The sequence below is a fragment of the Capsicum annuum genome, chromosome 5 (genome assembly GCF_002878395.1).
Source record: "Capsicum annuum cultivar UCD-10X-F1 chromosome 5, UCD10Xv1.1, whole genome shotgun sequence".
Classification (NCBI taxonomy): Eukaryota; Viridiplantae; Streptophyta; class Magnoliopsida; order Solanales; family Solanaceae; genus Capsicum; species Capsicum annuum.
In genome coordinates, this window is record NC_061115.1 from 89,426,732 (window position 1) to 89,453,761 (window position 27,030).

At 34.9% G+C, this 27,030-nt stretch overlaps 1 protein-coding gene across 2 annotated transcripts; it reads right to left on the reverse strand.

Annotated features, from left to right (window-relative positions):
- Nucleotides 1–173: 173 nt before the first annotated feature.
- LOC107870816 (actin-related protein 3) lies at nt 174–21,269 on the reverse strand. Of its 2 annotated transcripts, XM_016717469.2 has the most exons (9): nt 20,889–21,269; nt 20,353–20,815; nt 9,365–9,511; nt 2,487–2,579; nt 2,100–2,219; nt 1,491–1,601; nt 1,221–1,346; nt 901–999; nt 174–775 (listed from the first exon to the last, which is right to left on the reverse strand). In XM_016717469.2, the coding sequence occupies exons 1-9, from the start codon at nt 20,936–20,938 to the stop codon at nt 695–697; spliced, it is 1,290 nt and encodes a 429-aa protein (XP_016572955.1). In that variant the 5' UTR covers nt 20,939–21,269; the 3' UTR covers nt 174–694. The 2 variants fall into 2 exon arrangements, with proteins under 2 accessions (XP_016572955.1, XP_047269042.1); XM_047413086.1 differs by lacking the exons at nt 174–775; nt 901–999 and adding an exon at nt 1,006–1,148 and having other exon boundaries at nt 20,889–21,249.
- Nucleotides 21,270–27,030: the final 5,761 nt, after the last annotated feature.

The following is a 27,030-nucleotide window of genomic DNA, read 5'->3' on the forward strand; positions in this document are numbered from 1 at the left end:
GAAAGGCTGTTTCCGATAGACCCCCGGCTCAAGGCACGAGATACCACACAAACACATAGTAAAGCACAAAAGCAGATTACATAACATAAATACGGCACCCATAAGTAATATAAAACAGAGGAAAGCAGAGGAAAGCACACAGATTCGTAATAAAACATGGAACACGGAACACGGAATCAGAACAGGAATAAAACCCCCACCAAGTAATTCCCTACACTAGCGACCCAAACTGGCCCTAGTCCTCTGCCGTTTGATAATAATTTAATGAAAAAACTACCTGAGTTTCTTTGAAGCTTATTATCCTGTCCTTTTACTAAAATAACCTGGTAAATCCCCAGACTGAGTTGAACAGACATAAAATACCATTCAGCTCAGAAAATGTCCTCTCAGTAAATGTCCTCTAACTGATCTGTGAAACCATCTGCAAAATGGAAGTGTCAACCAATCCTGCCAATGAAAGCCTACATCCTGCAAGGCCAACTCATGCGCTGCTCATGGAGAAAAAGAACGAGAACCCCATTCTGTTACGAGTCCATCCTATGCTACCTCCGATCGGTTGACATAACTAAAGGCGCCTGCAGATGTAGGATTTCAGATTGAAACTGAGCACCAAGGACAGATGGATCGGGCTGTTAGGATGTGACAATCTTGACAATAAATGCCTATACAATCATCAGTATGAGTTGGTTCAATATCAATACATTCCCTTAAATACGGGATTTGTCCGGCATATGCTAGCTCCATATTCCTCGTATTCCGTCTTTGTATGGCAAGCCTAACATAAAAAATATCGAAATCAATCATTAAAAATGATGCATAAACCAGTAAATGCAAGGATTAACTTCATTAGCAGTAATTAACTGCAATCAGATAAAATAGAAACTAGAATGATAAACATACCGCAAAAAATTCAGGAGTTGAAGCTAGTACAGAACCTCCAAACCAAACTGCATATCTCTGGATAGGATTGCTGACCACATTCACTTCAACTGGTTGTGCCTGAGGTTGAAGTCTAGCAGTCAAGTAAAGGGCAGCCCGTGTACACCAAAGCTCCCGCTATGTGTGAGGTCCAGGGAAGGGCCAGACCACAAGGGCCGATTGTGGTCAAGAATCAGCCCGGTGCACTAAAGCTCCAGCTATCAAGCATCCTTGATATATTGGAGACCATATTCATTTGTCTCCTAAAATTCAGGTGAGAAATGAAAGGGACAAACACTTACTTTGACATTCCCACCTAACCGAGCATCTGATGCAAGAATTCGGTCATCCACAATCTTCTTGAGATCTCGTTGTAATCTTCTATGGAAGTCTTTAAACATGGTTGACCCTCCGGATAGAACAATATTCTGAATTTCAACAAGTGCACAATTTATATCACACTCACATAGAAAAGTGAATTCATACACAGCTTTAGTTCATTCACGATTCAAGGAACCTTTATGTTGATCATAAGACTGAATCAGTTCTGTGGTATTCAGCAACAAAACTACCTTATATAGAGCTCTTCTTGTGTCTATTGGTGCAGACTGGATACATCTGTCAATCACCTCGGGTAAAGGGGTCATAAAATCACTGTAAAAAATCTCCGGACTGAAGAAAACCTGCAAACACAATTCATCACGTCAACTTATGAATAAAGCACCTGAAGCCAACATAAAAAGTTTCGACTTTAATCCAGCTCTATGTTGATTAAGGTCCAAAGATTCTTTGTTCTTTCTTTTAATTTCTACCACACCCATAGTGGTTCCAAGACTATAGTCCAGCGTGACTCGAGCACCAGACCAGTAGGCCAAGTCAAGAGGCTTCCCCTAAAAGTCAACTCGGCATGTATACTATCTTGACTTCTTCAATTAACTTGGATAGTTTCATTGAACTAGGGTTTAGAAAAAGAAAAAAAAGCTACTCCATCCCCCGCCCCCCCAAAAAAAGCAGGGTTTGAGCTAAACGTCTCTGAACAATTCGAGAGATTTGGGTAAAACATGAAGTACACAATACTAATTCATTGACCCATCTTGTTGACTAACAACTAACAAGCACATTGGAAGCAAAACTTAAAGCTCATGAGATTGAGAAACTTGAAGCTAGAAGATAAGGCAGACCTCAGGACCAAGAAATCGCTCATAGCCAACATCACATGAATAAGGTGCTCCTGTCTTTGGTTTAGTACCTCTCCAGTGCTTGGTGTACTTCCCTGGCTCTTTATCATGCTTATTGAACTCCTGAAATCATTAAACAATAAGGACCTACAAGCAAAAATCAGTTGCAACCTCCAGCCTCAGATGCAAACAAGGATTCTGAGTTTAAATCATGGTATGACTAGATTGCCCTAATTCACAGAAATGTCGAACAGATAAATTTGAGAACTAGATGGAAGAACAAGAGGAATTGGATATACTATCAGAAAGAACTTCAAACCTTTTGTTTTATCTACTCTTTCAACTTATTCCTTTTTATTCTTTGTGCGGGCTCATACAAATAGATAATACCTTCACAATGTCAGAACAAGTGTAGCAATGCATTTCCTTCACTTTTCGTGCTATTTCAAAAGAATCTTCTGCTGGAAGATGTTCTCCCCTCTCCTGCATTGAATAATCAGAATAAATTGTAATCTTTTGAAGCCTGATTAGCAATGACATACCATCTTAGAAACTCAAAGATACACCTCAAACACCCAACATGAACATGTCTAAGTTGTGGCTAGGGGTGGGCATAAATTACCAAAAACTGAGTTACCAAGCCGCACCAGGAATTTCCGTAGTTCGGTATTTGGTTTTGGGACCAGGTTCCAGACAGCTGGTATTCAGGATACCGAATTCTAAAGTAGTACCGACTTGTAATATTTTTTCTTGGTTTCAGTTATCTGCTTCGCTGGTTCAAGCAGGTGTTATTTTTGTTAGTTATATTAATGTTAGTCAGCAATGTGATTGTATGTAGAACATGACCAACTCTTCTTGAGAAAACATCACGTGCTCGGTAGAAGTCTCAATTTCAACAATTGTCTTCTCCAAGTTCAGGTTAGGATATAAATGAAATACTCCATGCTGTCATAATACGTAATCACTGAATTATCATACTGGGATTTACCATACCAAAGTTTGATTTACCAGACTGGACCGAAGTTTGAAAGGTATTCGGTATCTACTTCAATTATAATTACCGAATTACCAGAACCAATCTTTGAAAATACCAAACCATATCAAATGCCCACCCCTAGTTATGGACCGACTCAGCAATCAGCAGTTTTATAGCCTGTTTGGGGTTCCTTTTTTCTTAAAAAAAAAAGCTCTTTTTTTTAAAAGAAGGGTGTTTGGTAAACTTGCAAAAAGTGTGTTTAAAAAGAAGTAGAATTGCTTCTGAAAAGAAGCAGAAAATTATATTTTTCATGATAAATATCCCTATCACTTACACTCAACACACACACACACACAAGTTTGATTTTAGAATTTTATACTTCATATTTACATCATAATTCTTTATTTCATTCTATTATTTATATATTATTATTTTATTTTTTACTCATTTTTTAAAATAAAATCGAAAATATCATTGATGATGATGATCGAAGAATATATAAATCTTTATTTTTTATTAGTAATGATAATAAATGACAGACAAATCATGTTGCAAGATCAAATGGTATTTTGGCAACACTTGCAATTTTTTTCTTGAACATTTTATTTTAAATAAACAATTAAAAATGTTATGATAGATATTTAAGATAAATTTTCTCTATAAAATTATTTTAGTAGTAAAAGTCTATTGATACATTTCCTTTTTTGATCATTTGTCTCTCAAAAGAACTTCTTGAAAAAATTTATCCACAATTTGTTTATCAAAAGCACTTTTCTGAAAAGCTATTTTATAAAAGTGTTTCTCAAATAAGCAGTTTTCTAACAGCAATTCCAAACGATCTCTTAGACTTCCCACAGGTAAAGGATATCATTGGGTAACTGAAGGTAAAAGATGTTGATATTATAAATCAAGTAACATTAAGCGGTACTTCTCAATTTGAGCAACTATGATCTGAGCACGGAGAATAAAACTGCTGCATGGCAAGTCATAGGAGGAACAATCACTAATTATCTAATCTTACTTACCCTTCAGGAACTGTTTACTAAACAACCATCATTAAACTCATAAAATAATCTTCTTTAGGTGGCGCATGGACTAGAGAACAGTTGGTATTTGTTTTTCATTTCTTTCCCCTTTTTCTAGGTGGGGGTTTAAACGGAAGGGAACACGCATTGGTTTGGAAAAATTGGCTTTGTTAGTGTCTTAAGTATTTTTTTTTCACTGTTTCCTGTTTTCTAGTGAAATTTGGCTGCTTCAGTTTTTTGGGGGAAACCGCTTTTCTAAAAATAAAAACTATCTAAGCTTGTTTGATTTTCTAACTTAATAATTAAGGGGAACAACACACAACACATTGAACAATAACAACAATTGGCAGTACAGGCATTAAGAACTTAGCAATAGAAGATTCAGAAGAAGATACTTTAGTTACAGAAAGGTCTTTACGCGATAGAAATGGATAATATAAATTTCGGGCAGAATGTCTCGTACATCGAATTTAAAAGCACTCTTTCAGACCTACCCAATCTTGATTGTCCATAATGGTTGTGAATATCAGCTACAGTGTTTTGAACGGCAAAAGGCGATAAGAGGCGACAAGGCCCCGCCTCGCCACGCGGCGTGCGCCTTTTGAATGTACGGCGACAATTAATATAAAAAATTAAAATAATATATAAATGATCAAAATTTTAATAACACTAATATATTAGGAAATATTTCAAGTCAAGAATTAAAAATATATAGTATATAGATACTAAAAGTCTAGAACTTAAATGACTCAACAATTCAATATCCTATCAAGTGTTGTTTGAATCAAGTAATGCCGCCATTCATGGTACGTCGACAAAAATTACAAATCACCGCATCTTTTGTCGGTCCTTGTGTACCATAATTCCATCCTATGTCCTTTTGTTTGCTACTAGTAGATTAGGACGCTATTGAAATTGAAAGTTGTTAATGATCAAATAATTTAATTAGTATATTAATATTACCATCATGCTATGATAATTCTACAATCCACATAAGTCATTAAAAAAAATTACATAATAAGTTATAAGAAAAAGAAGAAGTATATTAATATTACCACTAGTTAAGTATAATAATATAATAAGTATATTAAAAAAAACTACATAATAAGTATATTAATATTACCACTGGTTATAACAGTAACACTGTAACAGTGCATGTGAGAATGTCACAAGTTCGCTGTTACAGATGATACCGGCCGCCGGAAAATAGAAGAAAGAGAAGATAAAAAGAGGAAGAAAAAAAAATAACAGCACCAAAAGGCATATCCAGTCGCTGGATTAAGAAGAAGAAGAAGAAAGAAGAAAAAAAAAAAGAAATCACTGCTAACCGGAGTTTCGGAGTCGCCGGAGTTCGTCACCGGTCGCCGGAATCAAACTTGTGAGATGAACGGTAGCAGCCGTAGTCACCAATTTGTAAGTTGGTAGTGTTAAAATGTGTAAATAAACCCTAAAATTTGCTTATATACCTAAAACCCTAATTTTTAAAAAACAATTAAAAGGCGTCGCCTTTCTCGCCGCCTCGGCTCGCCTCGCCACGTCGCCTTTTGATTTTCGCCACGCCCTGGACTGAAGAGGCGACATAGGCTCGCCTCGCCATTCTCCATTGGCGACGAGGCGCTCGCCTTTTACAACACTGATCAGCTACCAAAAGAAAATAAAGAGTAAAACAAAAATAACCCTGCTGGATAATGATTGTGATAAAGATTAATGCTGCAAGGCATCAGTTCCATTTTCAAGGTAAAGAATTTCACCTACTTCATTTGGTTTCAAAAAAGGTCCAAGGCAAGAAAAGGGTAGGGCCAATATGACCAGTTCCATCCCACACATAAATGATGAAATGATTGAAACTTGGTATTGCTACTTTTAGGGCCCATTTGACCATGTGAGATGAAATCATGATATGAAATCATATAAGATAAAGTTGAAGTTATGTTTGGAGATGCAATTTGGACTTTCTAAAGTTGTATATTTTCTCATAAGTTGTGAAAACTATCAAAATTGCCCCAAGTCTTTATACAATCTTACCAAATAAGTAAAAGTCCATAACAAAAATATAATACACTATCACAGAGTAATTTTTAAAAATAAAATACAACACTTATTGATCAAATTTTAGTTCAATAAAAAAGTAAAATTGAACAAATAGTTGTAATGTACTACTTTTTTAATGTAATCTTCTCACATAGTACGAAAAAATCCTCACGTTAAGCATGCATTTCTGGATCGATCAGATGACAGAGTAATAATATTAACTGTAAATTATGTTTACATATAAAATAAATGGTTGGTAAATAATCACACTTTTTGGAGAATTTGGGATTTCATTCATGATATGAAATCGCATGTCCAAACGTTGATTTCATCTCATGATTTCAAATCACAAAGATGAAATCACATGTCCAAACGCCTACTTAGTATACTCATTTGAACCAGAAGATTGTGTGCTATAGGAGGTAGTTCCTCTTCTCTATCAAATAAAGAATGTGAGTACTTGTAAAGGTTATATATATAATCTATTGCTATTTTCACTCCTGGATAGTTAGAACTCCAAGGGATCGTTTGGTAGAGTGTATTGAGAAAAATAATGCATGCATTAGTTAATGTGTACTACTAATACCATGTTTGGTATATTTTTTAGCCTATATATAATTAATGTTTGCATTAGTTATACACTCCATTGTGTATTACTAATATCACTCATTTTCTATATATTAGTAATACAAAGGCTCCAATAGATGCACTAACTTGATGAATTAAAATTACTCCTCAAATCTCATCTTATTCTTTCAACTAAATCTACCACTTCTTCTAAGGATACCCATTTTGCCAAAATCTGATAATTTAGTTAAATCCATTTCACTACATATCAAAGAATTAGTCCACCACGGAATTAGGAGTAGATTGATAACCAAATTATGTCTTCTGCAAGGTGTAGGAGGAATGGTGTTAAGGTGTTAATTGGTTCTATGGCAATAGCATTAGGCATATTAAACATGAGGTGATAATAATCCATTAATGGCTCTACTAAGACCCCAAGTCTGATCTTGATTTGTATCCGAACGTAACATTGCCAATTTCATTAGAATTGATTGAGAAAAAGTTCAGAAAGTTATGATATTTTTCAAGGGAAGTTGGGTAAAAGATGAGAAACAATAAACACCCAATTAATTGGAGATGGCGGTTCCTCTACGGGGAGTGAGTTTGTAGGCAGATGTTGTCATTTTTCTTAATTGTCACCATATATTTGTGAAGCTTTTAATGGAAGAAGGATATTTTGGTAAACAAAATTTTTTTGATGAAAATATGTAAATACATAGTATTATTTTTAATACATCGTATTATTTTTAATATCAAACCAAACACTGTGGAAGAAATAATGTGTGCATAACCAATACCAGCATTACTAATACTTGCATTAGTAATGCAAGCATTACTAATACATCTTGCTCAGCATTATTCTTATCTACTCTACCAAACAACCCCCAAGGGATTTATAATACCAGTAACATTGAGACACAAAATTTTAGATGCCAAAATGCTATGTTATTTATCCGACCCTACATTAGTAACTATACAACACCAATATACCCAGTGTATTCCCACATAGTAGAGTCTGGGGAAGATAAAGTGTACGCAATTCATACCACTACCTTAGATGAAGTAGAGAGGTTGTTTCCGATAGACCCCCGGCTGATGATAAATAACAGTATAACAAGCAGAAAACATAAAAACGAACAACAATATAGGGTAACTCACCACTAGATAATAAAAGAAACAAGACACCCACCGGGTAATACTTTGATCTATCTATCCAAAATCCTAAACATCACCAAAACACCACGAATAAGAAACTACAAGACACATGCATAACACTATGACATAGGTATATCGACAAACAAAGCACTTCTCCCTATTAGTACGGACGCACTTCAACCCACTAACCCTCTACCCTAATCCATATCCTTCACACTTTCCTATCAAGGATCATGTCCTCTGTAAGCTGTAATTGCTCCATATCATGCCTAATAACTTTCCTCTAATATTTCTTCGGCCTACCTCTACCTCGTTTGAAACCATCCATAGCGAGCCCCTCACACCTCCAAACTGGGGAATCCGTGCACGGCCTCATCATATGTCCAAACCATCTCCACCTCACTCCCTGCATCTTGTCATCCACCGAAGCCACTTCCACCTTCTATCAAATAATCTCATTTCTAACCCTATCCATCCTAGCAAGTCCGCACATCCATCTCAACATCCTCATCTCGGTCACCTTCAACTTTTAGATGTGGGAGTTCTTAACTGGCAAACACTCTATTCCATACAACATAGTTCGTCGAACTGCTACTCCGTAGAACTTACTTTTAAGCTTAGGAGGCACCTTCTTATCACACAAGACTTCTGAAGCGAGCCTCCATTTCAACCACCCTACATCAATACAGTGCATGACACCCTCTTCAATCTCTCCATTCCCCTGAATGATAGACACAAGATACTTAAAACTATCTCTCTTCCGAATGGCCTGAGAATTCATCTTCACAACCACGTTAGACTAAAGCATCAAATCACTGAACTTACACTCCAAGTATTCCATCTTAGTCCTGCTCAACCTAAACCCATTAGACTCTAGGGTCTGTCTCCAAACCTCTAACTTATCATTAACTCCTTCCCGAATCTCGTCAATAAGCACTACATCATCAGCAAATAACATACACCGAGGCACCTCCCTTGAATATGTCAGGTCAATACAGGAAAATGCTTTGAATCTCCTCCTACAGTCCTCACACACGTCTTCGCTCCACCGTACATGTCCTGAATCGACCTAGTGTATGTCACAGGCACACTTCTAACCTCCACAAGACCTCCCTGGTGACTTAGGGACTTTGTCGTATGTCTTCTCAAGATCGATGAACACCATGTGCAAGTCCTTCGTCTCCCTATACTGCTCCACTAATCTCCTCACAAGATGAATGGCTTCGGTAGTCGAACAACCTGGTATGAAACCAAATTGATTTTCAGAAATAGTCACGATCCTTCTCAGCCTTAACTCTACCACTCTTTTCCAAACCTTCGTAGTATGACTCAACTTGATACCCCATAGTTGCCACAACTCTGAACAAGCATATTTCTTTTCTACCACGAGAGTAACATATTTCTTTTCTACATCAGTAATAGTAAAGGGAAAATAGTGAAGATGCATATATTTCTGTTCTACCATTGTTATGGAAGTGTTATACTAACGTCATAAAGAAACAAGAACTACATACCTTCATGAGCTGTTGAACAAAGAGAGTAACATCTTTCCCAGAAATGGGAATTGATTTAATGCTGCTCCCAATAACATAGCCCTCAGCAACAGGTACAACGTGGGTAGCACCATCTCCAACATCCACTACAACTCCAGTCATCTCACACTAAAAAAAAGACGCATAATAATTACAAGATATGTCAAATTGTAAGACCACAATCAAGTTTAGTTTCTGGAATAATGATATGCAAGTCACTTGTGATCACAAAGAAGAGAACGAATACACAGGATATTATATCAAGCAAATAATGAACATACTACAGGTTGACATGCAACCCAGTACTCTCCGAATAGCTCAATTTTCATCTTCCCATTTTCCATTAGAAAAGGAAGAATGAAGATAATAGACTGGAACAGACTTCTTGGCCATTATTTCCCCTGACATGACAATGATACCAATTTATGCCACAGAGAAAAAGACATAAAAGCTATTCTGTTTTGACATAATCAAAAGTTCATACAGGAGTAGATGAACTTAAACCAGAATGACTCTTTCAGTATGAGGAAATTGATGATTAATGGTGCCCTTACAATCAGAATGCTTGCTAATGCGACAAATTCCTCTGGTACATACTTTGTTTCTGGAAGGCTCGAATTTGTTTGTAGGCTTGTCGAATTCCCTGAAGATAACACATATTTGGGAAAGGTAGAAGGGATATGCACAGGCTATGCTTTAGTACAGTGCGGCTCAGATTAGCCAGCTGACAAACTGCTTGGCCTTACTTGCTTTACCCAACTTCATATTTTATTCGGTATGGCCAGTATTTCACTTCATTCTTTTGCATATCATTGCTACGTCTTGAGCATTTATCTGTCCTTTTGGCCACATAAAGGCTCTATTAGCACACCATGGGAGATGTATATGTCATGAGGGTAGAATCAATGTTTGATCCCTTGCCGGGACAAGTTCACTTATGATGACGCTGTAGAGCCATTATTTGCTTCAACGGTCAAGTTTCATATTTAAAAATGCATAATGCATGATGGTAGGGGATTGCAAGGAGTCCCAATGCATGTGATTGATGGTACAACGATGACCGGATCCCCTTATGTGTTCAAATATAGTTATGGGATACGAGATGGTTGGTTGCACAGTACAGGGTTTAAGGCATATCGGATGCCACCGGTCAAGCCACTAATAAATTTGGGGCATCACATTTAACCTCTTTAACTTTTTTATGGGGGACCAAACGATGTCATCGAAGAGGAGAATATGTATTTTGAATTTTTCTCCAACACTTCACTCCTACATTAACTTCTTCCCTCATATTCTACAATTCAAACCACACTTCCGATCTAAAACTAGAATCAGGGTGTCCTTTCCTATTTGAAGTAAACCAGTCAACTGCTACAACAAAGGAACTTGTTCCCATCAAGTAATATCTTTACTGCTCTTGAATTGTATTAGTTAAATTCTTGCGGTTCCAAAACAAGATCTTTGATTACTCTCCTAGTTCATTGTACTAGGTGTTGTTTTGTGTTGTAAAGGGACTTCATTTTGGTTCCAAAACCACCATACACCTCAAGCACACGGACAGCTCCATACACGCCCACCCCACACGTCACATATACACGTGACAAATGGAAGAAAATCCCACTTAATTCACTCTAATTTATCAAATTTCCATGGTTAATTAATGTGTTATTACAAATATTACTTTTGCTTCCTATTATTTCAAGAATTTGCTCTGAGGGGTAAGATGGAGGGGGCGAGATGAGGACCTAAATACGCGTTGTTCTCACCAAACTCCACTTAGTACTCTGTGCAAATCCTACCACTTAGCAGTGTCACGGGACATAATGGAATCTTGCTCAAGGCGACAAATCCAAAACTGCTGAGGTGAGCCAACTACAATTGGTTTGTGGTGGCGAATGTCCTCTTTTATGTTTATTTTGGGTTATAACCTTGATCATTGTACTCAGAGTTTGTTTCAATGCTCTTCGACTATGTATTAGAGAATCGTAACTCGATTTAGACATTTATTTGTATCTTGAGACTTCTGTAATATTGAGAAACTGCTTTTTTACTTAGTTTGGACTTTTTATAGCTTAGGCAACTTATATGATATTAGCTTTGCGGGGGCCTATTGGATAGTAGCTCTGTGGATACCCTTCATAGCCTCGGATTTGGGTTACTACACAAATTTTAGTTCCAAACAAAAATGAAAGATCACGTCAACTAGACTCATTATAAAATTATCAAGTTGGTCATGAATTAAGTCATCTTGGTCTTGACATAAATTCATTCTTCTTAGGCTCGTTGGAAGAATAGGTTTTAGCCTGCATTAGAAGACAACTCACAATCAACTTGATAATTTTATAAGGAATCCAATTGATGTAATCTTTTATTTTAGGTCTTGGACTTAAAATTTGAGTAGTATTCTTATGGTTATTTGTTGAGAAAATGGTCAAAAGCTCCCATTGAGAAAATGGTCAAAAGCCCCCAATCTTTACCCCAAATCCCAACTACACACTTATACTTTGCGGGGATCCTATGACCCCTGAACTATTTTAAAGTGGAACTATTACCCCTGAATGCTGACATGGCAAGAGAGTGTGTTTCACCCTCTCTAAAGAGAGTGAGAACGAATTTATTTTATTAAAAATTTATTTTTAATATTTTTTATACAAAAAATTTTAATTATTACTTTTCTTATTCATTTTCTCATGTCTTCTTCTTCTCTTTTTTAGAACAAAAATTCAATAACACATTAACGGAGTTCCTCATCTTCCTCATCTCCAATTTTATTTTCTCATCTTTCTTGAACTCATTAGTTTTTTGATAATTTGAAAAATGACATTACCGAAAACAAGAAACACTTGAACTAAGGAAACAAGAAGATTTCTCCGATTAATGAATTCTTGAATGAGGAAGATGAGGAACTCCAATTCAAAAAACTTGAAAAAATTCAAGAACTCCGATTTTCTCTCTTTTTGTTCAAGATCCGCCATTAATGGTGAGCTCAAAGCTTAGAATTTCCACAATGTCATATATAATTTCCAACATAACCCACAATGCCATATATAATTTCCAACCCATTTCTCCGATTTTCTCTATTTTTGCCCAAGATCCGCCATTAATGGCGAGCTCAAAGCTTTGAATTTCCACAATGCCATATATAATTCCAACATAACCCACAATGTCATATATAATTTCCAACCCATTTCTTCGATTTTCTCTTTTTTTGCTCAAGATCCGCCATTAAAGAATTCATTAATCGGAGAATTAAACAGCGTTCGATAGAGGGACTTTCGAACGAATGACCCGCTTGTCATTAATCCGATTTTCCTGATCTTGGGACTTCCCCAAGAATTCATTAATCTGCCATTTTTTCCCCAAGAATTCTATCTTTGACCCAAGAAGATGAAATTGAGTTGAAAAAGAAAATGGAGCAAAATGGGAAATGGGGAAGAAGAAAGGAAATAATAAAGTTGAATAATTAATTTTTTTTAGAGTAAAAAAAGAAAAAAATGACGTGCCAATGATGTGGCATGACGTGGCAGCGCGTCACCACATCCCAAATGACTGGTTGTCAGTTTTCGAGAGTAATAATTCCACTTTAAAATAGTTCAGGGGGGTAATAATTCCACTTTAAAATAATCAGGGGGTCATAGAACCCCGCAAAGTATAAGTGTGTAGTTGGGATTTGGGGTAAAGGTTGGGGGGCTTTTGACCATTTTCTCTTATTTGTTTGACTTTACTAATAACAATTGGTGGTTTTGCTTGTTTGAATAAAAATCCTTTTGGTTGCTTGTTTGACTAATATTCTTTAAATTATAATCCTTTTTGGTTACTACTCATTAAAAAAATAGGCATAATATCTCAGAACCCCCCTAAACTTGACACTTGTAATTCAATGTACACCTAAACTATAATTGGTCCCAATTTCCCCTTATACTTGGCTATTTGATAGCTTTCATTCTCCAGGACACTGACATCCCAAAGAAAGTGGAGTATTTTTCAACTGTTAATTGCCACAATCATATACAATGATTTCTTTGTTCTAATTGTGTAATTTTTCTTATTTCTTAATATACCACACATATTTTACCTCAACTTTATATTTCTTATTTATCTTTAGAAACTAGAGGTGATGACTATTTACTCAAACTGTATTCTTTTATGGAGGATTCTATGATTTATTTCTACAAAAACTCCATTTTATTTATACAAATAAATTTCTTTTAACCAAAATGATGAATATTTATCAGTGGATTCCTTTTTATTTCATCTTATATGCAATGATGATTTATTTTACCTGTGCATATCTTTTTATTCAAACCAAATATGTAAAAAGAAGAAACTCCATTGTGTAGTCATATAAACAAATGTAGCCTAAATAATGGGACTTCTAATATATTTCCCTGAAAATATAACTCAAAATATTATTAATGAATTTAAAAGGGTAAAAAATATATATTTTCTTATTAAAAATGCCACGTGGACAAAAAATATCCACGTGACGGCAAGTGCATCAAACCTCCTTTGACTGAGGTCATCTAAGGGTGAAAATTACAAAATAGCCAAGTTATGGGGGGTAATTAGGACCAAAAATAATTTAGGTTTGCACAAAAAAAAGGTGTCAAGCTCATGAGGGTCCCAAAGTGTTATGCCAAAAAATATCATTTTTTCGTTGCTTGTATCACCAGAACTCCTTAGAAAAGAGGATTGAATTGTACACCTTTTAAATTGTTTGCCTCCTTCGAACCTTGGTTGCTCGTTTTCTACAAAATTGACCAATATACCCCTAAAGTCGCATATCAATTTCTGTTTCAAGGTTTCCTTCCAATTTTTTCTTCCAGTCTCACCAAAGGCGATAAGGTACTACCATATAACAATTGGATAGTTTAAATTTCATGAAAGCAAGTTTTAACGCGTGAAAATCGCCCTGTTCTCCCCCACCCGCAAAAAAAGAAAGTCCACATGCACCATTAGCATATTTCAAGGAGAACAAACTTTATAAGTGAGTAGGTCACATACTATAATGACCCTACAAGCCATTTTTCGAGTTTTCGCGCATTTTTCGTGTTTTGAGCTTTTGTTTAGTTGTTATCCGTCATTTATGACTTGCTGGGATAGGTGATACGGTTCCCGAGCAATTCGTTTGAGTTTTTAAGCCAATTCCCTTCTTTTGGAGCTTCTAAAGTTAAGAAATAGGACTCTGGTCTAAACTTCTAGTAAACGGACTCAGATGAGAATTCTGACAGTTTTGTTAGCTCCAAAACGTGGATTTTGGATTAGGGGACCTTTGGTTTGGGCTCCTAAGACTTTTGGACTCATTTTGGGCTATTGAGTGAATTTTAGATAAAAATGAATAAAATGGATTTGGGCCCACATTTCATCAAAGCGATATTCGTTGGAAATTTCATCGGTTCTGTTGAGTTTGAAATGTCATTTTTGATAGGGTAGCATATTTGGTTTGCGTGCACAAGGTTTCGGAAAAATCCCATGGACCCATTCAAAGAAAATGCAACTTGGAAAAAGTTGGTGTGGTGTTGTTGGTGCATAACACCAGCCTTTTTCGCATTTGCGAAGAAGCGTCAATTTGGCTGGCCCGGGTTTGTTCTTCGCGTTTGCGGAGAATCGGCTGCTTAAGCAAAGGGTTGGGCTGGTGAACCTCAGCATTCGCAATAGGGGCCCATGAAAGCGATAAAGAGGCCCCTGCCAGTATAAATACCCCTCCACTTCGTCTTTCTCACCATTTTTCACAAACTTACCTCCATTATTGAGCTGAGGACCTGGCAAAATTGCGGGTTGTCATCATATTAACTGAAGGTAAGTTAATTCCACTTCTTTTGGTCGATTTTCCATTGTTTCTACGTTAAAAGTCATCCCAAATTCCATCAAGTTCCTAGCTTGAACTTTTGATTTCTTGATCGTTGTGGGTTGTTTTGGGATCCGATCTTGCTCAAATTTTGAGCATGTGTTCCTTGTCCTGCGAGGGAGTAATTGTGGGTACAGTTTTTGAATATTGCTAGCTGGCCCCATGGGTTGATTTTGATTCGATTTTCAACCTGAAGTATAAAATTGCTATATGGGTATCGTTTTCCTCATTATAACATGTAGATTGTGTTTTAGATAGCGAGGCGACATTCTAAGGTCAAGTAGAGGGGACAAATAGCTCGTTCTCGGTCTAAGGTTGTTGTTTGGCTTTGAGGTAGCCTACGAACTACTTTCTTATATTCTTTGCTCTACCAGATGGTATATGTTATAAATTTCATAAAGAGTAGGGAATATAAGATAGTCTTAAGATTACTTATCCTTTTCGCTATTATTGGTCTTCTTTGGGGAATCTTAGAGTAGAATATCTGTTTGGGCCTTCATGTAGGATACTTTCTAGATTATTAGGATTAGGATAGGGATCCTTTAGTATAGATTTGGATAGAATCTCGCCATGAGACTAGTTTTCCCTGGTCGGATAGACTTTATGGTTTAGGTTATGCTTATTACACTTTTCCCTTATTCTTATATTGTACCCCGTATGTTTGTGAACTCGGGGACATGGTTATGATCTAGGTGGACTCCATGTCAATATTGCCTTGCTATGACGGGTGATTTTACCCCGTTTTTTGTATACCTAAACATTTATATGTATATACTTGTGTCGGCATGCATACATTTACTAGTGCATACACATGCATTATGGTACGATTCCAAAGAAAAATACTGATTTTATGCTTTCAAAAGAAAGGAAAATTGTACTTCCTTTCCTACTGGTTAAAGGCTTTTAAAAACAAAAATGTACCATCTTTACTATAGTATTTGGGATTTTAGAGGATTTGTATCACTTTTTATCATAGGTTTACCTTTCTGTTTTTTGAAAGATTTGTGCCATTTCCTATTTACTCCCTATGTTTCAAAAAAATGACCTATTTGGACTTGGCACGAAGTTTATGAAAAAAAAAAAAAACTTTTGAATCTTGTAGTCTTAAATTAAAATTAGGTCAAATGTATCAAAATATCCTTCAATCTTGTGGTCTTAAACATGTCAAGTGGAAAGTTATAATTAAAGTACTGCTGAAAAGGGAAAGGATCAATCTTTTTTTAAACAGACTAAAAAGAAAGGTAGGTCATTCTTTTTTAAATGAAAGGAGTATTTGTTTCTGCTTTATTCACACGTTATTCTTGCATATTCATGGTATATGACTGACTAGGTTTTAAAACATTGTTTTGGACTTAAAAAGAAACTTGGAGAGATTCTTATTTATACATTAGTTTTCAAAAGGGGAAATGGACCATTTTAGTCCCGCTTTGATTCCGGGCACCTGTTATATTCATGCTTACTTTCTGACTCTGATTTGAGTGTAAAGGTCACATTGAAAGCCCCGGTTCAAGATCGGGTAGTGTATACGGTTATTGCGAGTCCCCTATGGGTCCTTCCTTTGCGATCCACAAATGTTGGAGAAGTATACAGTACTGTTGGGCATGGCATTCGTCTCATATCGCATTACATGATCTCCATTTGCACTCATCTATTCATATGCACTGCTTGTAGGAAGTGTTATTTTTTAAATGGTAACAGTTAATCCATATTTCCATAGGTATACAACATCAAAATATGTAGCCCCTTTCAAAAGTATTACAACTTACAACTTGAACATCTATTTGTTGTTCCTATGTATAGTTTAAAACATCATAAAGATCTTCTGTTTGAGCTATGAATATCTGTTTACACCAAGAATAAAACAAAGCTAGACAATACATTTTGAACTCCTGCAAATTGCCCGGCTTATCTTCAAAACATCTCCTATACCTTTCTTTCCACACTGTCCACAAAATGCATGCAGGAACAATCTTCCATCTTCCTTCCTTCTAAGCTGCACTGCGATCCTTGTTACAGCAATTCGGTAGTCCTTTTATGTTCCCTGTTCTCACCCATTTAATCCTCCTCAGCAGATGAACATCTTCCACAACTGATCTGTATACATACGATGTAAAAAAAGATAATTATTTGTCACAGCATGTTCCCCAGATACAAACCATTGGAACACAGATGAAAGCCTCTCTTCTTCAAATTCTCATGTGTCAATACAACTTCTTTACCCAGAAGCAACGTAAAGCAGTTCACTTTATAAGGGATCTCCATTCCCTTTTATCCCACATTATAACAATGTCACCCCTACTCCCAATAGCTTCCAATTGGACATGGTTAACCCAATTCTTCCCCCGTACTTCCTTAACTATCTCTGTAATATCCCCCGTTAGCCTTTTTTCCTGGAAGCACACTACATTAGCCTTCCATATATGTAAAGCGTTTCTGATTAGCCTCCTCTTTCTACCGCAATTCAACCCTCTAAAATTCCAAAGCACTATCTTTAACTTTATTTATCTTGTATTAACAGGTATCCCCTATCCCCCATTACTTCTTGAGCCATAACTCAAGAATTTGGCATCAATCCCTAACCCTTTAAATTTATTCACCCCCTTCCTCTTTACAGTGGTTTGCTCCCATGTCCATCTGATTGTTTAAGATGTACATCCAATTCTATGCTTAGCTTAATGATATGTTGTTGAATCCATTCTGAGGTGTTTGCGTCTTGAAACGCCTCTTCATCTGGTAATTGGATTTTCAAAGGAATTACATCTTCTTTGATGAAATTTGCTTCTTCATCTTGTTCAGTTGTAAGACCTCAGATTCCTCTTTGACTACTTGCCCAGCTTCTTCCAGTGGTAAGTCTTCCTTTAATAGTCCTATTTCAGTTGACTTATCCCTTCGCACCACTGTATCAGCCACACAAATGTTGAACTGATCTTCATGTGTCTCTGTGTGTTGTTCCTCAGCCTCGTACATCACGAGTTCTTCGTGACTTGAGTTATCGCAGATGACTGAATGTGCGATGCTGTTGTTCTTTCTCTGCTAGTATTTGCTTGGATTTCAATTGTGACTGGGTCTTTAGTTTGGGCTTCATTCTCAGAGAAACTGGGAAATCTCTGAAGTCTGAATTATTGGGTCTATTTTTGTCAGGCTTTAATATTGGGCCCAAGTTTTGTAGCTGAGTAAAAGGTCCAGGAATACCTTTAAAGGCCCCTCTCCGTTAATTGGCACCACACATGCATTTGACCTAAACTTTCCCCCCTCGACTGACTTGCCCACATGTCCAGTCTCTTTCCCCAAGGTTTCACCCCTCGTCTCTTATCAAAGAAAGTTGGCATTGTACTATTATCCGGTGGATAATTCAAAGGCTCCCCACTTCTTCTTCCTTCTGATTTTTATAGTGACGGGAGCTTCCACCCACACTGGAATTGTATAGATGAGACCTTCTGTTTCCACATCAACCTCTCTGGGGATCTCTTTTCCATCCCCCTTCACTTTATACGTGCCCAGTACAGGTGATTTCTCAGAGTTGTCTCCTCTTGTGTTTCAATGAATCCACCACAACGATTACCTATCGCTTCAAATATCTTCTGTGACCAGAGATTCAATGGAATACCCAGCAATCTGACCCAGACCCAGTCCCTATTGATCTCCCCTGGCCAACATCCGACAACCACTTGTAGCGAGTGTTGTGTTGTTTGTACCCGCCGTGCTTATGGAGGTCGGTTGGGTTATTGTTTGCCATTTGTACCTGTCGTGCTTATGCGGGCCAGTTAGGTTATTGTTTTAGGTTTGTACCTTTCGCGCTTATGGGGGATAGGTTAGGTTATTGTTGTTTATTATTGCATAACTTGTGGCAGGATAGTTACATACGTTTTTACTCATTGTCTAGATATTCCATGTTTGCTCCCTTTCTAGTATTTCTATATTTAGCGTTAGATTGCCCTGCATTTCCTTCCAATTGAATAGGTACTCTGTGTATACTACTATTACCATTTTTAGTTTGACCTCTGTATGTTAGACAGCTAGACTAGCATTTTCCGGTAAGTATCTTCCATACCATTTATATTGTATATTATCTTTAAGCACAATCGATAAATGATGCCTACTTGGTACCGTGTGTTTTCATACTCATACTATACTTCTGCATCTTTTCCTCTGACGTAGATTCTAGTACGAGATTCGCTGATTTTGCTCATTCGGGAGTCCTTACACGGGAAGGCGGTGGGAACTTGACGTCCGATTGCTTACACATCTCCTTCTTATATTCAGAACCTGTATTTTGTATCCTGTACAAACTTGTACTAGTGCAGTGCTTATTCCCTCACTTAGTAGATTTTATACTGATGACACCAAGTCCAAGGTTGGTATTCGTTGTATATCCTGTCTCTCTTGTTACTGTAGGGCCCCTTTTGTATATTTTTGTACCTGTTGTGTATATATTCATACATAGTGGCCCATTGTTCTTGTTATTGTTCTCTTTATCATCTATTGGTTGTCACTCACCGTATGCGGATTGGGGATTTGGCTTACCTACTGAAGGGATTATAGTAGGTGCCATCATGGCCCGCTTTTAGGTTATGACACATACATACTTCAGACATCACACACACACCACGACATGGCAACACTAACATCAAAACATCATTATTCGGATAATGTTCCAAAAAGAAGTCATGGCATCACACTGCCAATGTTTGCTCTAATTTTATACCGCTAACCTAAAACTGCAACTGTACACGAGTCAGGCACCCTTTTTTCCTGCTCTGCAGTCTACACCTGAATTTCAGAAACATAACAAGCTTTCCACTAAGTACGTCAGTTTGTTCACACTGAAATCATTTTATGAATGCAAGTAGCATCATCGAAGTTAGTCCTAATATTGCGAGAAACTAGAGCAATAATGGACTACTGAGAAGTCCAAGCTATCACCTATTAAACAATTAGCTTTCCATTAATACTCTAGTCGACACAAAGCTACTTGTGAAGCAAAAAGTTTGTTGAACAAGTTTAACAAAATTATTCAGACCATTAGATCATAAGAATATCAATACCAGAAAATATTCAATCCCAGATAGCATCAAATTCTCAAAACTACACACAACAAGTTGTTAAAGATAAGAGTACCAACCTTAGATGCTGTGTACCCAGCTGCCAAAGCAAGAACCGGCTGCACAGCTATATAAAGTCCCGGAACATTGAAAGTCTCAAACATAATTTCACCAGTATATTCTCGGTTTTCTGGTGCAGTCATAGGGCTTTCAGTCAAGAGAAAATAGTGATCCTCAGGGTCACAACGCAGGTAATTGAATATACACTGCTGCCAGAACCGCTCCATTGAATCCCAGTTATCAACTTGCCCATGTTTAATAGGATTGCTAAGATTGTAATTGCTACTAGATTTAGATCTACTCAAAGCCTCTTCCCCAATAAAGAAATCAAGATCCGCCATAACCCCTGCACTGTGCTGGGCTAACCAATTGCTGCCCTTAGTCAACGCTCGAGGCTGATTGACGAATGATTCGTTAGCAGCAACAACTGTAGGCAGTATGAAACATGGCTCCACATTTCCAGCAAAACCCATTTTTGTATACCTGAAAATAAAAGAGAAGAAAAAATAAATGAATTGTCGTTTATCAAGGAGGTTGAGCGTAATGTAGAATATACCCGGTTCCATTGTCAATGACTACAGCTGGGCGAGATGTAGAAGGGTCCATAAGGGTTGAAGAAGAAAGAGAAAAGGTCGAATAGGTTGTGATGGATCTGCGATTGAGATCCAAAGAGGGGTTTAGAGGGGATAATCATGGTCGTCGTAGGAGGAAGAAAGGGGATAAGAACGACGGCGTATAGTGTAGGATAAAGATGATGATGACGTTGGTTGAAGGTTTCGATTCATCCATTTCATTGACTAAGGCGAAAAAAGAGTTTGAAATTCATGAAACTGAGATTCTGCTCTTATTCAATTTTGTCCTTTTCAGATTGAATTTCGATTCCTTTCTTAGTAACCAAACAAGATGTTTTTGTCAGTGTTTCTCGGTTGTTGCTTGGCTTTACGTTGTCTAGAGGCATGTAGGGCCCCACATTATATTATTTATTTATACTTATTACTGTTAGACTCGTTTGGTAGAATATATAAGATCAATGCAAAACATAGTGTATTAGTAATGTTTGCATTAATAATACTTGTATTACTAATGCTTATATTAGTTATGCATGTATTATTTCTTATATATTATTTGGTTTGATGTATAAGAAATAATACATCTTATATAATTTCTATAAAAGAAATGTTTATTTACAAAAATATCCTTCTTTGATTTTGTATAATTTTTTGCAAGAAAATTTTTTTACCATCTCAAATATAATTAGTATTATTGAATTATTAGTATATAGAGGTTTCGGATTAATTGCAAGACCTTCGTCTTTGCGCATGAAATATTATGTCAACGGATTAACATAGTCGAAACAAAAATAAAATATAAGACGTAAAATTAAGAAATAGTCTCAATTTTTAAAAAAAATTTAAAGACCTTCGAAGCAAAGGAAAAATATGTTACAATTATTTAAATCAATTATTCATTGTTGTAGATTAAAATGGTGGGAAAAAAATTGTGAAATGTTTTGAAAAGATTCAATATTGCAAATTAAAATGGCGGGAAAAGGAATGGTGAAATATTTAAAGAGGAAAATTGAGGGGTATTAAGGTCATTTAATAAATTAATGCATTTATTAAAGACTTTGCATTACTAATACATAGAAAATAGTTAGTATTAGTAATACACATCTTAATACACAATAGAGTGTATAACTAATGCTTTCATTAGTTATATATTGACTAAAAATTGTATCAAACAAGGTATTCATAATACACATTAATTAATACATGCATTATTTTTTCCAATACACTCTACCAAACGACCCCTAAGGTTACGGATGTTTCAATATAATTTTATTATACCATTCCTAATTAATTAGTATAAGTCATTTAATTATTAAAAAATTAATCATATTAAGACACGTTTTCGATATGTCTGCTTGTGCTACTTGTTTTAGCTGCTTCATTTATATTTTTACTATATCATTTCTAATTAATTAGTATAAGTCATTTAAGTATTAAAAATTAAATATATTTAACTAAAAAAATAAAATATAAATAAAATAATAAATTAACTCTTGATGTTTTAAATTAACTTGATGTCTTATATGAGACCCATTTAAAAAAAATTCACAAGTAATTTTTATAGTAATTTTGTTATATCACTTCTAATTAATTGTTATAAGTCATTTAAGGTATGTCTGCTTCGTTTTTTCAATCGTGATTTTTTATATCACTCCTAATTAATATTTATAATCATCTAAGCATTAAAAAATAAATAATATTTCATAAAAAGGGATGAAATACACACAAAATGATGTGTCAACATAAAACATTTGGTTGAATATCAAAATTATATTAGTACCATAGAAATTACGATAGGACGGAAGAAGACATGAAATAACATATATTATTTAAAAATGAGAAGACACGTAAACTGCGACGAAGAAAGTATTAATAGCTTATTGAAAAATTATGCTAAAAGCATTATAAATCACATAATTAACAACTTAACATATATAAAAGATATAAAATAGTTGATTGACTCTTGAAATTATATCAGTGTCATTTAAATTGGAATAGAAAAAAAAGTATTATAAATCATAATAATTAAAAATTTAAATTATTTTAATAATTGATTATCTAAATTATATTTGTGTCACATAAATTGAGAAAAAATAATATAGATTTGGCACATGCTAGCACGGGCCTTCAGTATCTAGTATATATACTATACGAGAATAAGATAAGATTAATATTTAAAAAAAAATTATGCAATAGAATTGCTTTGTATCTATTACTTTTATTTTTAAAAAATTATGCAATAGAATTGCTTTGTATCTATTACTTTTTCATACATATTAGTATTACTAATGAATAGATACAGGACATTTAGCTAACAGTGACAAAAGAGTTTGAAAATAAGGTGTAGGCGACTTAAGTCTTAATAATTGAGTGGAGGTGATAATTACTTTATTATGTATTAAGAAAGTTGGGAAAGTTTGAAAATAACCCACAAGTTTTTAAATTTACACTTTGATTCAAATGTTAGTTAATATAACAGGAAACGCAGGGAAAAGACGTGTTTCTCTCTCTTCTCATTCATTGTTGTTTTCTTTCTCTTCCCGATTTTTGTTGTTCATTGTTGTTGTTGCTTTATTCATCATCTTATGCTTCATTATCATCATCTTCAACTTCATTATCATCATCTTCAACTTCATAATCATCATCTTTTATTTCACTATCCACTTCATCTTCTTCTTGCCGATCATTGTTGTTGTTTTTACCTCTACTGTTGCTACTTGAATAATTTTTTAAGTCAAATTTTGTTTCGTACATCACTTTGACATTACTTCATAGGTGACTTTGATAATTAAAATTATGATTTTTAGTTGAATTTATCATATGGGTACACTGCTACTGCTGTTTTTTAACAATGGATAAAACCCATATATGAATCCAACATAAGAGTCATCTGTTTAAATAGATCACTCATCCGTTGCAATAGATGAGTAATCTGTTACATCGGAAGACTCATGTTGGATTCATGAACGGGTTCTATATAGTGCCCGCAATATGAATCGAACAGATGGGTCATCTGTTGCAACAAACAAGTTATATGTTGCAACAAACTAGTTATCTGTTGCATCAAGCGAGTTTTCTATTGCAACAGACTAGTTATCTGTTGCAACAGATAAGTAATCTGTTTGGAACAACACAAAACAACTCCTACCACAAACCCAACAGATAATCAATATGTTTCAAAACTCTTGCTATTGCTACTGGATTCAAAATTGTTCCTTATGTCCAATTGTCGACATGTTTATTGAGAATAAGAAATAGACAGAAACATAATTTTTTCATCAAATAAAAATAAAATACATTAGGTAGGTAGTTGGAATATAAATAAAAATAAAAATACACACACTAAAATAAAAAATATATCTTAATTATTATTATTATTATCATCATCATCATCATCATCATTAGTATTGTCAGCTGACCAATCGTCAATCGGAAGCAGCAGGGCCCTCCTCAGCCTGCGAATCTCTCAGAGCATCCTTGCTCTCACGGCACCCAACTCCCACTATGATCACGAACCTGCCTTCGAATTTTCCGCACGGCGTCCTGCAGAAAAGCAACGTCCCAAACAGGATCAGTCATATCTAGAACACGCATGAATTGCCAAAATAAATTAAAAACACAAGTGAAGAAAAGAATCCGAATGTAATACAATGTATACTACCAATTGAATATATTTACACAAAAATCAAGAAAAAATTTACCAGAGACAGGGAAAAGGTATTTAGTCTTTGAAGAGAAAGTGGTTGATAGTGTAACATGAAAGACAAGATGTAAGAAATAAATAGAGTGTAGTAGAATGAACGAGTAAGGAGGGACCTATTTATAGTGGTTTGAATTTGAATTAGTTAGGCAAAAAGGCGCGACTGTTCACCTTCATGTATTAATTACATTCAAACTGATGACTTTTTTATTACTGTGAAAAGTTATGACTTTTCAGTTTATTATTATTAATTAGTTCTTAAATTTAAATAATATTTTTCTCAATTAAATAATCAAAGACTTCTCACCTTTTCGATAACCATTTTTATTAAGTTGTTACAATAGATTGTATATTTGTTACATCAGATAACCCATCTGTGACAATAAATATACCATTTGTTGCAACAAATAGACCATATATTGCATCAAATAAACTATCTGTTATAGCATATAATCAATCTATTGCAACATATAATCTATCCTTTTTAATAATCATCATATCATATACTTTAATTAATCCAAATTGGTGACTATTTTATTATATAAATTAAACAAACAGATTTAAAAACAAAAATAGTGAAAAGTCACTACTTGTCACCTATTTAATATTAACATCAATTATTCAAATTAAATAACTATTTTTTTACGGTTATAAATTGTGTTTATCATTTATTTCCTTATTATTTTCTGTGAAGAGAAATGACTTAATTAAATCAAGCTGGTGAGTTTTTGATTATTGTGACAACTTATGACTTTTCAGCTTATTATTATTAATTAGTTCTTAAATTTAAATAACTTTTTTCTTAATTAAATAGTCGAAGACTTCTCACTTTTTCAATAACCATTTCTTTTAATAAAATAATAACCATTTTTATTGAGTTGTGGCAACATATTATATATCTGTCGCATCAGATAACCCTCTGTGGCAACAGATATATCATCTGTTGTAACAAATCGACCATCTGTTGATGGAGCTTTTTTGATTTCTTCTAACAGTTGATTCACCAGTCGCAACAGATGAGAAATTTGATTCATCAGCTATTTTGAATGTGTTAGATAAAAAGTCACGACTGTTCACATTTTTTTAAAAAAATTATCATATACCTTGATTAATCCAATGTGGTGACTTTTTTATTATATAATAAATAAATAAATTTAAAAAAATAGATTTAAAAATAAAAATGGTGAAAAGATACGATCAGTTATTAAAATTAATAACTGTTCTTTTACGGTTATAAATTGTGTTTCTCATTTATTTTCTTATTATTTATTTATGAATCGTTTTTCATATTAAATAATCGAAAAGTCATGACTTTTCATCCTCTCAATAACAATAACCCTTTTTTTATTATTAATTGTCCGTTGCAACATATGATCCATCTGTCGCAACAGATTAACCATCTGTTGCAACATGGTTCATCTATTGCCACAAACGCTCAATCTCTACCTCCAACCGTCAACATGTTGAGAATAAGAAATAGACAGAATAAAATTAAATATGAAATAAGAATTAAAAATTCAAAATTGACCAAACATAAATTTTTGAATCCACTATATACAAATATATACAATAAAAAAACATACCCTTAGGTAGATCCGATTAAAAAAAAAAAATACATGCGCTAAAAGAAAAATAACATAACCTAATTATTATTACTACTATTATTATTATCATTATTATTATTATTATTATTATTATTATTATTAGTAGTAGTAGTAGTAGTAGTAGTAGTAGTTGACTTCAGCATTTCTCTGAAGTCGCCCAACTTCCTCAGCATTTCTCTGAAGTCGCCCAAAAGTTGACCTAAAACAAACATAGCGACCCTCTATGTATCATTTAAGCCTTTTGAAGAAAGTGTTCTGGAAGTCTTCTGAAGGCCTTTTACAATGCCACAATTTTGAAGAAAGTGTTCCTTATAGACGAGCTCACAAAAGACTAAGAACTCTATACTAACCTCAAAGACGACAATGACAAACTTGAAGACCAATTCAGCAAGCTGGAGACAAGCTTAAAAATTATCAGGATTCGCATACTACAGCAAGCCTCTAATCTTCTCCAATATATGTTGAAAGCATGCGAAGACAAGAAAACAAAATCAATTATATCCATATTACTAAGGAAGTAATGATACTCAATCTGCCTTTCAATCTTTTTTGTGGTTCCAATTAGACAACAAGGCATAGGATGCAATTTAAAATTGCCGCCTTCATTTAGATTTCTTATTTTAACTTTAGCTATTCTTGACACAAGTTTTCTTAACTTATTGTACATCATTAAAATCGTCGGTGCCTACAAATCTGCGCTTTTGGTGTTCTGCTATTTTCTATGTAAGTGATCATTTCGACCATGCTACTTAGTCACAACTCCTTAGTAAAGTACCTAGCTACACTATTTTTCTTTGAGAGGGACAACAGACGGATTTTCATTAC

Bases quoted from the DNA above. Each gene is read 5' to 3' on its own strand.
- LOC107870816 (XM_016717469.2), bottom strand. From the start codon at position 20,938: ATGGACCCTTCTACATCTCGCCCAGCTGTAGTCATTGACAATGGAACC. The intron at 9,512-20,352 runs GTTGGTACTCTT...TCTTTTTTTTAG, and splicing joins CTGGGTACACAGCATCTAAG to TGTGAGATGACTGGAGTTGT. The intron at 1,000-1,220 runs GTAAGTGTTTGT...CTTCAACCTCAG, and splicing joins GGTTAGGTGGGAATGTCAAA to GCACAACCAGTTGAAGTGAA.